The sequence below is a fragment of the Acanthochromis polyacanthus genome, chromosome 3 (assembly GCF_021347895.1).
Source record: "Acanthochromis polyacanthus isolate Apoly-LR-REF ecotype Palm Island chromosome 3, KAUST_Apoly_ChrSc, whole genome shotgun sequence".
NCBI lineage: Eukaryota > Metazoa > Chordata > Actinopteri > Pomacentridae > Acanthochromis > Acanthochromis polyacanthus.
Genome location: NC_067115.1, coordinates 45567803 through 45585748, shown reverse-complemented (window position 1 = coordinate 45585748; position 17946 = coordinate 45567803). Strand labels below are relative to the sequence as shown.

The 17946-nt window shown below is 40.1% G+C and overlaps 1 protein-coding gene across 1 annotated transcript; it reads right to left on the bottom strand.

The window, feature by feature from the left end:
- Window positions 1-4501: 4501 nt before the first annotated feature.
- On the bottom strand, window positions 4502-10631 carry LOC110972170 (myelin and lymphocyte protein-like). The gene is made up of 4 exons (XM_022222568.2): window positions 10315-10631; window positions 7710-7877; window positions 6709-6834; window positions 4502-5655 (listed from the first exon to the last, which is right to left on the bottom strand). Exons 1-4 carry the CDS (start codon window positions 10402-10404, stop codon window positions 5581-5583), a joined length of 459 nt encoding a protein of 152 aa, XP_022078260.1. The 5' UTR covers window positions 10405-10631; the 3' UTR covers window positions 4502-5580.
- Between the last annotated feature and the right edge of the window lie 7315 nt (window positions 10632-17946).

Below are 17946 nucleotides of genomic sequence, written 5' to 3'. Positions count from 1 at the left end.
TTAATGATTTACTTGGGATGTTGTGTTTTTTGTAATTATTTAGCTATTTTATTTTATTTTTATTTTATTCTCTGGGTGTTTTACATCTATTTTTTTTTTTCAAATGTTAACAAATCTTACTTTATTTTTGGGTCATTTAAAAAGACAAATGTTTTAATAATGCTTTTATGTTTTATTTAGAACATTAGCTTAATGATATAATTTAGAAAATACGACTTGTTTTGAACTCCGGCTTCCTCCCACAGTCCAAAAACATGCTGAGGTTAATTGGTTACTCTAAATTGCCCGTAGGTGTGAATGTGAGTGTGATTGTGTGTCTGTATATGTAGCCCTGTGACAGACTGGTGACCTGTCCAGGGTGTCCCCTGCCTTCGCTCAAGTCAGCTGGGATAGACTCCAGCACCCCCCCACGACCCTAATGAGGATAAAGCGGTGTATAGAGGATGGATGGATGGACTTGTTTTGAACATCACTCCTGTCTGACCACTAGATGGCTCCAGAGGTGCAGCTGCTGACACACATGAGACAGAAACAGGACAATTTATTATCAATGTAATATTAATACAAACATGATTATTGTTACTGACACACAGTAAACCAGAAACATGCAAATAAAGAAATGGAGGAAGTCATGATAAGTGAATAAAGCTGTGATTTTACACAAGGTCACAGTGTAATGTCAGTTAGGTTATTATGATGTAGAAAAATGCCAAATGTTAAACTACAACTGTTTCTGAAATCTTTTCTCTACAAATAACTCAAACTACATGGTCCCCCAGTATGACTGAAGTTGTTTTAAATCATATTGATCCGTTGTGACTCACTTCTTGCCTATAAAAGCAAAGAAAACAAACAAGAGCAGGACAAACACCAAACTGTGTCGTCTGAAACATCACTGAATGCCGTCTAAAAACAGGAAACAGACACAGGAGTGATGCTGTCCCTGAAGTCATCGGCTGTTCTGTGATTGAGGTGAATGTTGTCGCTCAGACTGCAGCCTCTTAAGGTTTCCTTCTTCTTTAGTTTCATGGAGATGCTCTGCTATTATCACCCCCCTCATCAATTATACATCACAGCTACAGTTCAGTGACCTGCTGCACCGACATCAGCCTTTCATTGTGTGTTTGTCTGCATGGGCACAGTGTGAGGACTTAAAAGCAGCAGTTTAAATCATCAGTAAGTTAGGGTAAAGATTAGACAAGCACTGGTACTGGTTAGGGTTAATGTGAGCCTCCAGGTAATGAAAGCTGCTCGGTGTAGTGAAAATACTGGGATGATGACTGAGTGTGGCAGCGTGGCCTGTAGTTACTCCCTGCTGTAGTCCATTAGACCTCGTTTCATGTTCTGCTGCTCTGAACTCTTAGCAGCTGGTTGGGAGAACACAGAACCTAAATACCTGGACATGACTCTGCCACCCATGACAACAGACAGGTCATGGAGTTTGTGCCGCCCTCAGATACGTGAGTCTGATTATATGTGACTTCAGGCGTCGCCTTCATTCCTGAATTTGCACGACATGCAGTCTGTTTATCACTGGATCAGAGGAAGGGAAAGGTGAAGTGATCTGTCTGCAGATGGGGAGCTGTGGCTTTACACATCACTTTCCAATGTCTATTAAAAGGTGCATTTGTTCTGCTTCAGTGCATGACACCACTTTAAGTAACACATTAGCATGTGGGGTAAATATATAACTGAGGGACTTTTAAAGTCCATGGGATATATCTAGCATACATTTTTATGAAAAGTAAAAAACAAATGTTTTTTATGGTCATTATGATCACGTCTCCACAAATTCCATAATTATTCATTATGGAAACAATCACTGATTAATAGAAAATGACTGGATATCATTAAAATGTCAACTAAATAATGTCCCAATTTAGTGAGTGAGCTGGTGTGCTCGAGTTGCAGCGAGTGGGGAGGGGTGGACGAAGAGGCGGCGACTTCACAGATCTGCATATTTTAAATAAAGCAACACCGTAGAGTTTCATCTGAGTCATTTCAGGGCATGGAGAGATTACTTTCATGATGAGTTTTTAGGGTTAAATTAAGGACCAGCTTTTAAAGTGTTGAACTCATAACGTATCAGTAGCTGCTGAGTCCGTGAACAACGTTTAGCAAACAAACCCAGACTGTCACCTGGAAATGACTCTGAACAGGCCCCGCCCACCTGACGACGCCCTCTGTAGCGTGTTCAGCAGCGTGTGAACTCTGGCATCTCTGCCCTTCCAGCTTCACCTGATGTCGCTGCTCATGAAATATTCACAGGTGTCACCCGCCAGCACCCCTGCTCCACCTCAGGTTTCCATGGAGACGCCATCACGGCTTGTGGAGTCCTGTGGGTGTAACTGGAAAAGGCCGGAGAACGGTGACGGAGCAGCACGTAGAGGAGAATATTCAGTCAGGAGATATGTCAAACAGACACACACATGCGTTACACACAGCAGACGTACTGTAGCTACACTCACAATGGGGAGATGGAGGGTAAGTTCCACATGCAGATAACAGGCAGAATACTGAGAAGCAGTTTGGAAGATGATAGCTACAAGATGTTGTTTTCATGCCACAGTGCCCTGGAGCAGGAAGGGTTCAGGGCCCAACAATGGCAGCATCGTGGTTTGATCCTGTGACCTTCTGATCAGTTGCCCATAGATTAAACCGTTGAGTCCCTGCTGCATGAAAACAATATTCCCTGACCAGGAATCAAACCCAGGCTGTGGCAGTGAGAGCGCTGAATCCAAACCTCCAGACCAACAGGAACAACCTGCAGAAAGCTTGATTACTGAAGTGAGGTGTAGCTGGTGATAGACTTAGTATCTACCCTCATCCACATCAGGGCGTGTTCTTGTTGAGTCCATGAAGGCTTATACTGTCCAACTGTCATCGCGTGCTCAGAGATTCTCTGACAAATATTTTGGCCCAATCCCAATCTATGATCTCTAAACTCTTATGGACTTAACTGATGTCATCTGGTGCGTGTCTAAGTACAAGTCATTTACCACGTGACTCTTATTCAAAGCATTTAAAGGGAGGCATATTTAGAATTCATAACAAGACAAAGAGCAGTTTTGGCTTTGAATCACTAGTGAATCATGTATTTATGATCGAAGATGCTTCAGTATGATTAAAGATGTACTTGAAGAACCTGTGGACAGTGATGAAGAAGCAAACCTGTGTCAGAAAGCAGCAAATTCAGTTGTACTGCACCAGTTCTGTCAATCGAACTGGTCAAAGCTTGTCAGTTCTTTGTGATAAGAACCAAAATATGTGATTATTTTGGTGTGACAAAGACTCCATCATAGAACATTAGAGGTTACTCTTACCAAGGGCATGAAGACTTCTGTTCACGACTGTAGATGTAAACATGTTTTTTCTTGTAGAGTTGGCTGCTCCTCATGCTCGTTTTTTCACACCTTTTTGTTAATGCTTCCACACCTCTCCTGGTAACCTGGGTTTAATGTCACAACGGTATAAACTGTGAGTAATTTAGAATGAGAAAACCACCCAGGAAGCAGCAGCAGGCAGAACAGGCCCTAACCAGCAGGATGTGGGTGTGAAAGATGACATCCATGTGATAAAGGTGATGCCTATCTCCACCTAGGTTTCACCAAACACTCCAGACTGTTTTGCATGTCTTTATAGTCACCTTGCATCTGTTTGTGATGCTTTTGTGCGTCTTTGAGGTTGTTTTGTGGGTAACATCAGGCATGTACAACAAAAGTGTTGTGAAAATGATTGTATTTGATCATTAAGTGTTCTTATTCATTGTAATCCTATACAACTGTGTGGTGTGTAACTCAGTCAATTTTCATGAAGCGCTGTAAATAGGAACCAAGGCCTAACTAGCAGCAAAAATACCAAGATGTGTAACTCATGTTTACGTGCCTGTGTAAAAGCTACGCTGTTTCTTGCTTTTGTCAGTCTCTTGTCTGGACTGTATTCTGGTAAAAGTTTGCTTTGACTTGAGAGATGACTCTGAGTGTTAATGTGGAGAAATCAGGACTGCACTGAGGACTTTTCCTGACATTTTTGGTCCTTCGATCCCAACATTTGATCACAGTTGACCTCAAGGCTAGCTGGACTTTTGCTGCATGTCTTTCCTCATCTAACCCACGTTTTCTCTTTTATTCCCCCCACACTCCCTAATAAATGCCACAGAATCAAGACTTTGTTGTTGTGCTGCATCTAGTTTTGTATCCCTGACTTACAGTGCAGTAAAGCCCTTCAGAGTATCTAGACCAAAATATCCAGCAGACCTTCTGAACAAGTCATCATTTTTACGCTGTTAGCGGCTGTAAGTCCTCACAGCCCTGTGAATATGAAACAGTGCTGTGGACTTGACTCACTTGTCTCTCTGTTTTTTTTTCTTCAGTCTTTTTTGTATTTGCATTTGGTTATTTTTTCGGTTTTGTGAATGAATGAAGTGACATAAAACCTGGGAGCACTGTTACTGTCAATGAACACAATGCTGAAACCTCAAAAAATGATCATTTTACATGTGTCAAAACAGACGCATTTATTCATATTCAATGAATTCACTCATTTCAAAAAAATTACAAAAATGCAGCTGACAGTTAGGCTTACATTACAAAAGAAAAAATAAAGCATCATTTACATCCTGGTTGAATTCTGATCCACGATTTAAAAATTCTACTTTCTTCTATTTGATAATGTTGATAAATTTATAAAAAAAATATAAAAACAACCACAATCAGAACATCAAACCATAGCGTTGTGTTTCTTTGATTGCAGATGTTTGATGAGGTGTCAGCAGTTTCTCCTCAACTCTTTTCCGTGATTTCTTTCCAATAACAGGTTCAGGTTTTCACACCAAATCGAACTGTTCTCTGTTATTCCCTCTGATGATGACCCCCCCATCTATCTGGTGGACTTTTGCAGAGGTCTGTTTGGGGAAAATCCAACTGTATGCAAAGTAATTCAAGATATTACATCTAAGTTCTCTGCAAACTGACGAAATTTATGTTCAATACTGTGAGTCAATTCTCCTGATAAAACTTTTAATTAATTAGAAATTGCAATGGAGTGTTTGCAGATCATGGTGTTCGTACATTTACTTATTTGAAGGATATAAAATATTTCTTCCACATTAATTGTGAAGATTTATCGTCTTACACAGCTGTCTACGTCATTCTGTAAATCTCTTGCTTTTACCCGACAAACGGTTCAAAGACAGGATTATTTTTCTGTCCACATGTGCATTCTGCATTTTATTGCGCTCTCCGTCACTTCTGGAGACAGTTACTGTGTGAATGTCTGGAGGTTTTCTGTGGATCCATTAGCAGAAGAGATGAAGCAGGTCTGTGACATGAACCGTGGGGGTCGGCTGGCAGTAAAGTCTCAGCTCACGTCCTGCTTCAGAGCGCTGGACACTCTGAGATGTTGTGCTGGACCAGATGTTGCTCCACAGCTTCCTGCTCCAGTAGAGATAAAAGCCCAAACTGCACCCTGAGAGCCTCCATCACTGTCAGCCCTCCCTTCATGTCACATCGTAATGTATGAGGATAAAAATCAGTTTTGTGCCCCCGGTGTCGCCCATGGGACTCTACAGGGCAGAAACTTCTAGAAGGATTTCCATCGGATGGCAGACAAGATGGTGTGAATGAAGTAGAGGAGAGTCGCCACGTATGAGAAAACCTGAAAGGAGAAAGAGAACATCAGTGGAACGTCAAATCCATTCTCTAAGAAACAATAAATATCTGATTCATGAAGGTAGGAACACGGCACCATACCTGAAAAAGCCAATAAAAGCAAATCATTATACTAAATATAGTATTATAATAAAACTATTAAAGAAGAATACAAAACGACAACAAAGAAAAGCAAAACTACAGAAAGATACAAAGCTACAATAAAAAGATGTAAAGCTATGCAGAAACAAAACGTCTACAAAAGATGTGAAACAACCACACAAGTAAACAAAATAACAATTAAAAAAAATCTACAAGAGTTGATGCGTTCTTTTTTAAATTTTTTGAACAATGATATTTCTACATCTAGCATTCCTTCTACCACTGGATGAACCTGTTAAGAGAATCTCAAATGATTCAATCTTTAAAAGCCTCAGCCTTGGTTTGTCTGTCTGTCTGTCTGTGCGCAACATTACCCAATAGCAGACTAACAGATTTGAATGAAATTTTCAGGGAAGGTCAGAAATGACTCAAGGACCAAGTGATCAGATTTTAGCAGTGATGCAGCTTATAGTCTGGATCCATGGATTAGTTAAAGATTTCTGTATCATTGCCAGATATGGTGTCACTGTAACCATGACAACAAGTCAACACTACATCAGCTGATTGTAATCCTCCTACAAATCCACCTCTGAGGACTTATCAGGACTTATCCATCAGAAATGATCCAAGGAACAATTGATTAACCTGTGCGGGTGTTTCTGAGTCCCATCAATTCCTGCTACATATTTAGGCCACATGATTCAGTATCCGCACATAACGTACACATGTAGAACACACGCCTCTGTTCAGGTAATTTTGTTCGTGGGTACATCTATATCAAATGGACACATTCTATGCTGCCATGATTTCTGCCACATTTTTTTTTCAAGAATTCAACCCTTGGACATGATACAACGGCTGAGCAGCCTTGGAGGAATACTACGCTCTCTGAGTGCTTTTCTTGTTTTTAAAATTACTTTTCTAATTTTCTGCTTCAACATGAAACCGCCTGACTCACCACTGCAGAGATGTCCAGCTGGTAGTTTTGGAAGCTGGTCCCGTCTTTCATGTCCAGGGTCACTTTGGCCAAAGCCACCGAAGCACTGAGGTAGAAGAAGGCAGCGATGCCGTGATACGCAAAGTCCTGACAGAGGAGAAGAAAACAGAACATGAAGAACCTTCTGTGTTCGTTCGGTTACGTGGAGAATGCAACGTTCACTGTCTGTGCTGGTGCTGAGTGAAAACACAGTCAAACACGCTGCTACACAGTCCTGTTAGAATCGCTGCATCATGCTGTGTTTCATTCACAGATTAGTTTGGAGACACTGAATGAAATCTGGTATGACAGAGTGAACACACATTTCTCCTCAGTCTGATGACAAAAAAGAAAAAACACTGGCTTGAAATATGTATGAATTACAGTGGAGGCTCATTCTGTTTGTGTTAATGTGGTGATGACACTGTGTTCCCTGACTGTGTGTTAAAGAGGCTCTGGAGATTCATCTGAGCTGGAAGTTTACTTTTTTCTTTGACTTTGAAAAGTTTGCTTTTGCAGCATCAAAATCTCAAACCTCCAACATCAAAGTGTTACTGAACGTATCAAAAGGAAGAGTTTTCAGAACTGTCTGATGCTATCAAACGCTTATTCAACCGATTCTTAATTTGCTTGTAATTCAGCTGTTCTGCCTTTGAGTTGTGCTTTGGAGTCAAAGGTTGCTGAGTCATTACAGAAATGTGTCTGGAAGGAAGGAAACCAGTCATGAAGGAATATTAAAGTCACCCATAGAACATCAGGTAGATAACAGCAGCTTCACGACATGCAGCACTATAAAAACATCCAACAGTATGTCATAATGGAACACTGCTGCACTTTTACTCTTTATACCTCCATTTTGTTGATCAGACTCTGCTTTAACTGAGTTAACTAAGTTTTAGTGGAACTTTTCAGATTACCACCAGTGGAAATCAGACTGCAAACTTCGTGGTACTTTTGTTTGGTAAAATGTGTGGCGGACTTACTGCTGCGGCCCAGCTGCCCTTGTTGTGATGCCCCCCGCAGGCGAAGATCAGCAGCCAGATGAAAGTCATGACGAAGCAGAAGACGGAGACAAACATGACCCAGCCCTGAGGGTTCTGCGGCACCACGAGCGTGCACGCCACCAGGATCCACACCAGTCCGCCGAAGATCTGCACAAAACAAACAATCTCACTTACTTCACTTATTTTACTGCAACTTGTGATGTTTTCTTATTACCGCTAATCTACTGATCGTAATATGAAAGGTGGCGTCTTTTCATATCTTGTTTTGTTTAGGAAACAGCTAAGATATAATAAAGTTATATGTGGATTTTTTTATTTTTTTATTTTTATTTTTTGCTGTTTTTGGTTGAAAAAAAAAATCCCAGCCAGGATTGTTAGATTTTCAAAATTGTTGCAATAACTTTCCTGCTGACAGTAATTGTTTCAGCTCTGAGCTTCTTCTTTCATTATTCATCACCTGCTTGATCTAAACACGCCAGCTCAGTCTGTTTTGTTCACATTGTCGTAGTTTGATTATTTATTTATTTATTTTTTAAATCTTCTATTAGCTCTTTTAACCCTCTTGTTGTCCTCATGGGCACCAAAAATATTATTTCCTTGTCTGAAAAAAACCCCAACAATTTTGCAAAAAAATTCCCCAAATTTCTGAAAATTCACAAAACATTCAGGAAGAAAATTCCAATGATTCCTTAAAAGTTTCCCTTAAAAGTTTTATTTTTAAAAAAAATCCCCCAAATTTGGCAAGAAAATTCTTGTAAATATTTTCAAAAAACCATAAAAATCTTCAAAAAAATTCATAAAAATATATAAAATGATTCCATATATCAGTAAAACTTTTAATATTTTCTTTAAGAACATTCACATAAAAATCTGGGTCTTGGTTGATATTTTTGTGAATGTTCTTACCAAAAAATGTTCAAATATTTCCAAAAAATGTTAAAAATGCGGACATCACAAGCTTCACTGTAAAAAAAAAAAGTTTTTTGGCACATTTTCAAACTTGGGTTAATTTTGACCCTCAGGACAACGTGAGGGTTAAACTGATTCTGAAATACTGCAGATCTTCATGAGCCTAAACTGTATTTTATCCTCCTTTATGCTGACTATATGCAGTGTTTGTGGTAAACCGGGTCAAACACAACCTGGACCTCTCTTTGTACTGATCACACATGAAACTGATATCCGTCTGACTCAGAGGACAGAGAACAAGAAGATGCAGCTAACTGACGGATCATTCAGTTGCATTTAGTCCTTAAACTGTTATAAAACCCCGTTAAATGAATGCACATGTGACCTCAGCTTGTGTTTCCATCATTTTGTTCAGTCTCTGGCGTCGCTGCCTTCGTTCACTCTACACCTCTAATGATTGACAGGCTGCATTATTCATGGGCAGACCCTCCTCCACCTGCTGCAATGGACTCTACCTGCTCACACACCGGCGTGAGTTTGACTTAATGCATGAGTTAATGTGAAAACACCTGCAGCATTCCTCCACTTTGCTGACGTCTCCTGGTGATGAGCAGCGTGAACGTAAGACCTGCTGTCATGGTTCTCCTATCGGTTCGTTTTTTCTCTAGGAATCATATCTCTCCTGTCTATCGCTGGCTGCTGTGACCGCTGGCCCCTGACATGCTCAGTCTGCATGTTTTGTTGTAATTCTGATGCATGAAGATTATTCATTGAACACATTCACATGAACATTAACTCTGGATCTCCAGTTTCTGTGAGATTCTAACTATTCAGTCGGCTCACCAAATGAGCTCTGAGACCAGTGAACAGGACTTGGGTCAATATTTGTTTGAAAAAAACTACTTCGGCTATGCTCGCTTACTTAAACGCAGTAATTTGGGTTTAAAGGTTTCAGTTTCTTAGCTATATTGGATGTGAATAATAAAAATATACACTTCTAAATCAAGATTTAAAAATAAAACATATTACTTTTGTTTTATTCGTCGGTGGATTCTACATGAAAGCATCAACCTACCTTGTTCGACTTTGTTTGGAAACACTACAGATGAAATCAGATCTTGCTTTAAAGACATCAGAATCCATTTAGCTGCGTTCTAGTTGTAACTTAGCCGCACAGCAGTCCACATGCGATCTTTCTTTTAGTAAACAAGCTCAGAATTACCATCAATCTTAGCACAACCTCTATTTTGGTGAGAAAAAAGTACAAACATCTGAACATTTTTCTCTCATTTAAAACAGTGTGACAGTCAGGTTAGGGGGTGAAGGTGAAATATGGTAGAAAATGTCCAAATCAGAAAACAGCTGCAGGTTCAGCTTCATGGTATGAAATATGTTGGTTTGATGCACTGATGTTTGGCTGTTAGACTCAATCTGCAACAGGTTCACCAGAACACACAGCATGGAGTCACAATGCCCACTGCAGAAAACAACCTGAAAACATCCAATTCATTTCACTTTAATTTACTCTTTCAATAGTTTTCTGACTGAAATGAGGCTCGGTGGAATGTTTCTATCCGTGCGTAAAAGTGACCTCACCGTGCGCGCAGCGAAGCAGAAAGCCCCAAACAGAATAAAGTTCCCTCCTATTAAAACATCTACAGCTGCTGCTTCTTACCAGTTCTGGTAGGTAGAGGATGTCGGGGATGGTCGTGCATATTCCGACCCCGCTGGGGAGGTTCCCCATGGTGGCAGTGTTGGAGGCCATCCTGCTGCTGCTGCTGCTCAGACTGACTCGGACTCAGACCAGCTGCGGTTTAAACCAGAACGAGAGACTGGAAGAACCGGAATCCCCATCAGCAGAACGCAGACACGCCCGGCGGCCCGCACCCACCGGAGATGCTCGGACTGGTCGTTAGCCGGGTGAGCTCCGCCGGTTTTTGGGACTCGGTGTGACTGACGGTCAGTGAGAGAAACGCTTATCAATGTTGGACCAGGGACTCATTATCACCATGACAACCTGCAGCAGCAACGTCAACAACAGGAAGAATACTGACATAGTGTCCCTGTCTGAATATTAAATATACACTATTTAAACACGTTTTTCATGGTAAAATAAGAGTAATTGACATTGATTAAGAGGAGTTAAATGTTTACAGTCGTGTAAGATAACTTTATTTCTTACACTTGACATGTGTGGATGATTTAAATTGTTTAACAATTTCATTTTTATAATTTTATAATATGTGGATATAGGTGGCTGCAATCATTTCACCTTTTATTGCTTCTTGAGTCAGGATGTGGCTCTCCAGGTCATTATTCAGGCTTTAAAAGTGGAGCCACCCAGTTTTTGACAGCTGTTTCTTCAATTATTTTGAAAAATTTGGAAGAGGAGAATTAATTGTGCACACCGTATTTTCATAGTGCATGAGTTCAAGAAAACAGTTCTTGTGAACTGCCAAGACAGGAATTCTCTCAACGTCAAGATGACTTCCTCATTAATTAGAACTTAGAAAATGACTGCAATTAATGGATGACTGTACATCATCTTAGCATCCCGGGACAAAGTGCCCTTTCTGAGCATCCTGGAATAATTTCTGGGTGTGTTTAGCCCAGCTTAGCACAAAGATTTAAAGTATGGGGAACCTGTTAGCCTTGTTCTATCTAAAGTGGGGGAATCCACCTTCCAGCAGCTCCAGCAAGTCTGTTAGAGTTCAGTGTTTCTTCAACAAGTGTACAATAAAAAAATGTAGAAATAAGCCATTTATGCAATTTTAGCAGCAGTTAACTACACACAGAAGCAATAAATTAGACAGAGGAAAACCTGATGGACACAGTTTTAAAGATAATTTTGCCAAATTACCAAGAGATAGAAAAGAAGAACAATGTGTGAAAACCAAACACTAGATAGATCGGACAGAAAACTACTGTCCAAGTGGAGCAGACTATGTGCTCAACACATTACACCACCAAAACCTCAGATTAATGAGACCCTGCCACTTAATTTATCCATGTGTGAACATTTGGTGATGATGGGATTTTTGGCTGATTGGCTGCTGTCAACTAAACACATGCTACAGAATGCGCAAAACACAAGATGAACCAACCCAGTCTCCCAAAAATGATGCAACCAGACAGCTAATCTTCTTTCTCATTTATGTTTCTTTATTGAAATGTAAGACTGTGATGTAGTAGAAGTCAGCAAAAGACCAGCATTAAGCCATGATTTAGTCCAGTGCAGACATGGACACAAACAGTTGCGACAGAAACCAAGTTGTTCCAGTGAGCTTGGGTGCTAGCTGATGAACTGTTTCTTCTGATTTCCAGTATTTAAGCTAAATCAAAAGGACTGTAACTGATTCTTGGGCTAAAAATATCAGAATGTGGCTGATTATTCACCTCCACACTCATCACTTGGACACAACTACTTGTCACTTCGCATGTGTTCAACTGAGCTCAAGAGTTTGTCTTCCTGGAGAGGTTGTCTGGAAATTTCCACCATTATCCCTTTTAATTAGAGATTATATATTATCTCCCACCTCTCTCTCTCTATGATGACTAGCTTGTCACTCCAACTTATAACAGTCTTCATTCCTAGTACACACGTGGACAAAATTGTTGGTACCCCTCAGTTAAAGAAGGAAAAACCCACAATTCTCACTGAAATCACTTGAAACTCACAAAAGTAACAATAAATAAAAATTTATTGAAAATTAAATAATCAAAATCAGCCATCACTTTTGAATTGTTGATTAACATAATTATTTAAAAAAACAAACTAATGAAATAGGGCTGGACAAAAATGATGGTACCCATAACTTAATATTTTGTTGCACAACCTTTTGAGGCAATCACTGCAATTAAACGATTTCTGTATTTGTCAATGAGCGTTCTGCAGCTGTCAACAGGTATTTTGGCCCACTCCTCATGAGCAAACAGCTCCAGTTGTCTCAGGTTTGATGGGTGTCTTCTCCAAATGGCATGTTTCAGCTCCTTCCACATATGTTCAATGGGATTCAGATCTGGGCTCATAGAAGGCCACTTTAGAATAGTCCAACGCTTTTCTCTCAGCCATTCTTGGGTGTTTTTGGCTGTGTGTTTTGGATCGTTGTCCTGTTGGAAGACCCATGACCTGCGACTGAGACCAAGCTTTCTGACACTAGGCAGCACATTTCTCTCCAGAATGCCTTGATAGTCTTCAGATTTCATCGTACCTTGCACACTTTCAAGACACCCTGTGCCAGATGCAGCAAAGCAGCCCCAAAACATTACTGAGCCTCCTCCATGTTTCACCGTAGGGACAGTGTTCTTTTCTTCGTATGCTTGGTTTTTGAGTCTATGAACATAGAGTTGATGTGCCTTACCAAAAAGCTCCAGTTTGGTCTCATCTGTCCAAAGGACATTCTCCCAGAAGCTTTGTGGCTTGTCAACATGCATTTTTGCAAATTCCAGTCTGGCTTTTTTATGAGTTTTTTTTTCAGCAGGGGTGTCCTCCTTGGTCGTCTCCCATGAAGTCCACTTTGGCTCAAACAACGACGAATGGTGCGATCTGACACTGATGTACCTTGGCCTTGGAGTTCACCTTTAATTTCTTTGGAGGTTGCTCTGGGCTCTTTGGATACAATTCCAACGATCCGTCTCTTCAATTTGTCATCAATTTTCCTCTTGCGGCCACGTCCAGGGAGGTTGGCTACTGTCCCGTGGGTCTTGAACTTCTGAATAATATGAGCCACTGTTGTCACAGGAACTTCAAGCTGTTTAGAGATGGTCTTATAGCCTTTACCTTTAAGATGTTTGTCTATAATTTTTTTCGGATGTCCTGGGACAATTCTCTCCTTCGCTTTCTGTTGTCCATGTTCAGTGTGGTACACACCTTTTCACCAAACAGCAGGGTGACTACTTGTCTCCCTTTAAATAGGCAGACTGACTGATTATGAGTTTGGAAACACCTGTGATGTCAATTAAATGACACACCTGAGTTAATCATGTCACTCTGGTCAAATAGTTTTCAATCTTTTATAGAGGTACCATCATTTTTGTCCAGGCCTGTTTCATTAGTTTGTTTTTGTAAATAATTATGTTAATCAACAATTCAAAAGTAATGGCTGTTTTTGATTATTTAATTTTCAATACATTTTTATTTATTGTTACTTTTGTGAGTTTCAAGTGATTTCAGTGAGAATTGTGGGTTTTTCCTTCTTTAACTGAGGGGTACCAACAATTTTGTCCACGTGTGTATATGCCAGCTTTTACACATGGGGTTTAAGTGAAATAAAGAGACGTGTCACAGTGTTGTTGTGTGTTAACATCTGAGTTCAGTTCTGTTTGTGAGTCTGCAGCCTTTCACACTTCACGCTGTAAACAACACAACCATGGAAACATCAAGCATCTCATTTGGCAGACCAGCACAGTCGTGCAGGTGAGCTGTCGGGCAAACACCTCGGATAATCGCCGTGTTGGATCTGGTTTCCTGCTGCTATAACCCAATCCTCCTGCCTGGGAAACCTACTCCTGATGGAGACAACACTCTGTGGACGCTGTCAATGACGACAAAACCGTATCCAAAGCCTCCGCGACACAGGAGTCAAAGGTCATTTATTGTGTTTGCAAACAAAGTTCTCCCCTTCCTCTTCATTTAGACAACTTAAAAGAAGTAAAGAACTTTATAATTTTTGATATACGCATAATTTTCATCTAACTGTACAGATTTTTCCATCTAATTGGGACTAAAACTGCAACATCCATGTTTATCAGTGGCAAAGGCAGGTTTTTCCGCATGGAGCCATAGAAGAAGATCTAAATACTGCACTGACATGATGTTATTAGGAAGATGAGTGTAACATGGGATCAACCACTTTTACAGCCGGCAGGTGCTGAACAGCACTTTGGGTTGCCCTTGGTTTCTAATGGATGACATTAAATCCAACATTTTCCCTTTTTGTCCTTCGTTTTGGTCTCCACGAACTTCAGAGAAACATGGGAAATAACAGCGTTGGACATTGCTAACATCACTGGCTCACTAAAGAATTCAAAAACCAAGGATGTATGTGGGCTGGATACAAATGTTCTCAAATTATGAAAAGAATCCCTACTTTCACCAGTGACATATATGGTTAATTTATCATTTTAACAAAAGGTTCTGCCATCATCTGGGAAAATAGCTACAGTCACTCCAGTGTACAAATCTGGTGACAGTTCAGACATAGTCAACTGGCCAATCAGTATCCTGAATTAACTGATTTTTAACTTTTCTTTGGATGCTATTCAGTGGATAAAACCTGATTTAGAACTCAGGAAACAGTGTGTCTGCGTTAGCAGTGTCGAATCAGCTTTCCTAGATGTCCCTGTTGGATTACCTCAGGGCTCAGCACTTGACCCACTGTTATTCTCCATGTATATTAATGACTTGAAAAGTTCCTGTGTTAAGGTTAAATTTCAAAAGCACGCTGATGATGCTGTCTTCTTCACCAGTACCAAAACTACTCAAGAAGCATCCTCTCTTCTTATTTCATCTCTGGTTCCTCTACATGAGTGGCTTTTTAAATGATGCCTGCTTCTTAATTTAACTGAAACTGTTTGTATGACAATCACAAAGCAACCATCAGACACCAAACATTCATGAGTCTTTTAGGGAGGATGGGAACTAGAAATTGTCTCTGACTTCAAACATCTTGGTGTGACTCTGGATTCCATGCTGTGTTTCAAGAGTCATATTAAAAGAATATCTAATGCAATGAAATTCAACCGAAAAATTAGACCTTTCATAACACTTGGTGCTGCTAGAATGTTTCTACATTCCATGATGTTATCACACATTGAATACTGCATAACATATTGGTCACTGACAGGTGTGAATACATGCAAAATCACAGAATCACTCTATAACAAATCATTAAAGGTATTCAGTAGAAAACCAACATTATATCATGTCTGTAACTTCTTACAGAAGTACAACTTATTGAGCTTTGAGAACTAATCAAAAATAATTTGCTTGTTTGATCTACACAGTGTTCCATAGACTCACCACCACCCATGTCTGACTTTCTTAAAAGAAGGGCTCATGGACCAGGGCCTCCTTTAGAGGGGACTGTGAGGTCCCATACAGAAAAATGGTCTTTGGACAAAATGCTCCTTCTGTGAAGGTCAGTAAAATATGTATCAGTGAACACCGTTTCCAGAGGCATTAAAAGATTGACTACCAGAATAGAAAAATCCATCCAGGCCATGGTCCATTCAGCCCGATCGGCAGTCTGGCCCGCTGCTCAGGGATTCAGTTTCCACAGAATGATGTAACCTGAGCTGTGGGCAAATTCCTCCTTTTCCCCTCTGCTCCATTGTCTTGCTGAAGGTGTTATTAGATAATGGGCCGCCTGCCGGGGAGACACTGTGCCATCTAATCTTCAGCTCAGTCAGCAGAGCGTTGAATACTTCATGATAAGATGGTAAGTGCTACAGTCTTGGAACCATACCCAAAGTGATGGTTAGAGTACGCTGTCCAAACATTTACTCTTAGCTCCATATCCACTGACACTAGCTGTATCATCAGAGCTTTCTGCATTAAGGAATGAGTGTGGCTGAAAGAGGGCGGAGACAGAGAGAAACTCGAGGTTTTCCGACATAAACCTGCTGGCGACCAGGTTCAAGTCCTAGAGTCTGTTACTGCGGTAACTGACTGACAGTTTAAGTTACCCCTCTTTGTGAAACAGGCTAGAGTTACCCCTCTGTCTCAGGGTTGAGTTACCTCGCTTCATGAAATGGAAAACTCTGAGTTTCCCTCATTTCAGGGTTAACAAACTCAGAGTTTTCAATAAACCTGCTTCGTGAAACAGGCCCGTGATGTAGGTCACCATTCCTAGTAAATTATCTGGAGGACGTTCAATGTGCCACTGGTTAACGTCACGCTCACATCAGACACACATATCAGATTTTAAGATCAAAGCTGAGACTTCTGATAGAGAAAAACATATGCAACATGTCCTCTGTTTCTCTCTGGGTGGTGCTGCAAACGTGAATGCACACAACAACGCAAGACAATGTTTGCTTTAGCTCAAAGATTAGGATCCTGTATTTATGGAGTCCTTTTAATATTTTCGTTTTTGTGCAACATCTGGGTAGGGTTATTGCAGAAATCAGACATGGATTATTGTCAATACATTTAAGGAAGTGTGCACAGTCTAAAATCTAACCCTTACCCTGAGGCTATAAACACACAGAACGGTAGCAACAAATACACAGCAGTATCAGCAGCTCTGTGGCGGTGAAAATAGGATCAATAAAGGGCTGAAATGGTGCAGAGGTGCTGGGTGGATGTATATGAATTTGGCAGCTTGTTTAAACAAGGAGCAGAATCACAATATTTACAAGTAAGACCATCAATATCATGGCAGACTTGAGTTTCTGGTGATCCAAGACATAAGTTTCTATAAAAACATGAATCTTAGTGACAAAAAAACAGTCATGCATTTTGATTTTATTGTACATTTATTATCGGTTTTCTGAAAATATAGCACAATCTGCTGGGGGGGGGGGGGTGTCAAAATATAACTGTGAGACTTTTTGTATCATATTTGACATTTTCCAGGCCTAAAATCAACATAAAACAACTTTAACCAAACAACACAACATTTTTGCAAAAAGATTCTGATAAATATTATATACAAATGAGTCAAATTTAAATGGAAAGTTGTTTCTAAAGATATTGTACTAAACCTGTTGACTACTTTACATTAAATAAGTCAGAAAGCCTTGGAGTCTTCCAGTCTTTTCTTCAGGAGGAAATGACATCATGTGGAGCAGGTCATGTGATCTGGAATTAACACACTTCCTGGAGAGGTGTTCTTGGAACGGGGAACTTAGAGGAAAGTGATTTCTCAGACAGAGATACTACTTGTTACTTTGTGTTAAAAACAAACGACCACAAACAGACTGATAAAGACCAAAAATGACCAGAGAGACACAAAACTGGTAAAGAAACACCTAAAATTACCACAAACAGACTTTAAATGGCCAAAAAGGGGTTCAAAATGACCACAAAAATGAACAAAATGACCACAAAAACATCTAAAATTCCCACAAAACAGTCTGCAAATGACCCAAGAAGAAACAAAATTAGCACAAAGACACACAAAACAACCACTAAAAGACACAACATGACCACAAAACGCACAAAATAACAAAAAATGAACACAGAAAAACACAAAATGATTCAGTGAGACAGATAATTATCATTTAAAGACACAAAATGATGAAAGACACACAAAATAACAACAAAAAATTGCAAAATGACCACAAAAACACCTAAAAATGATCA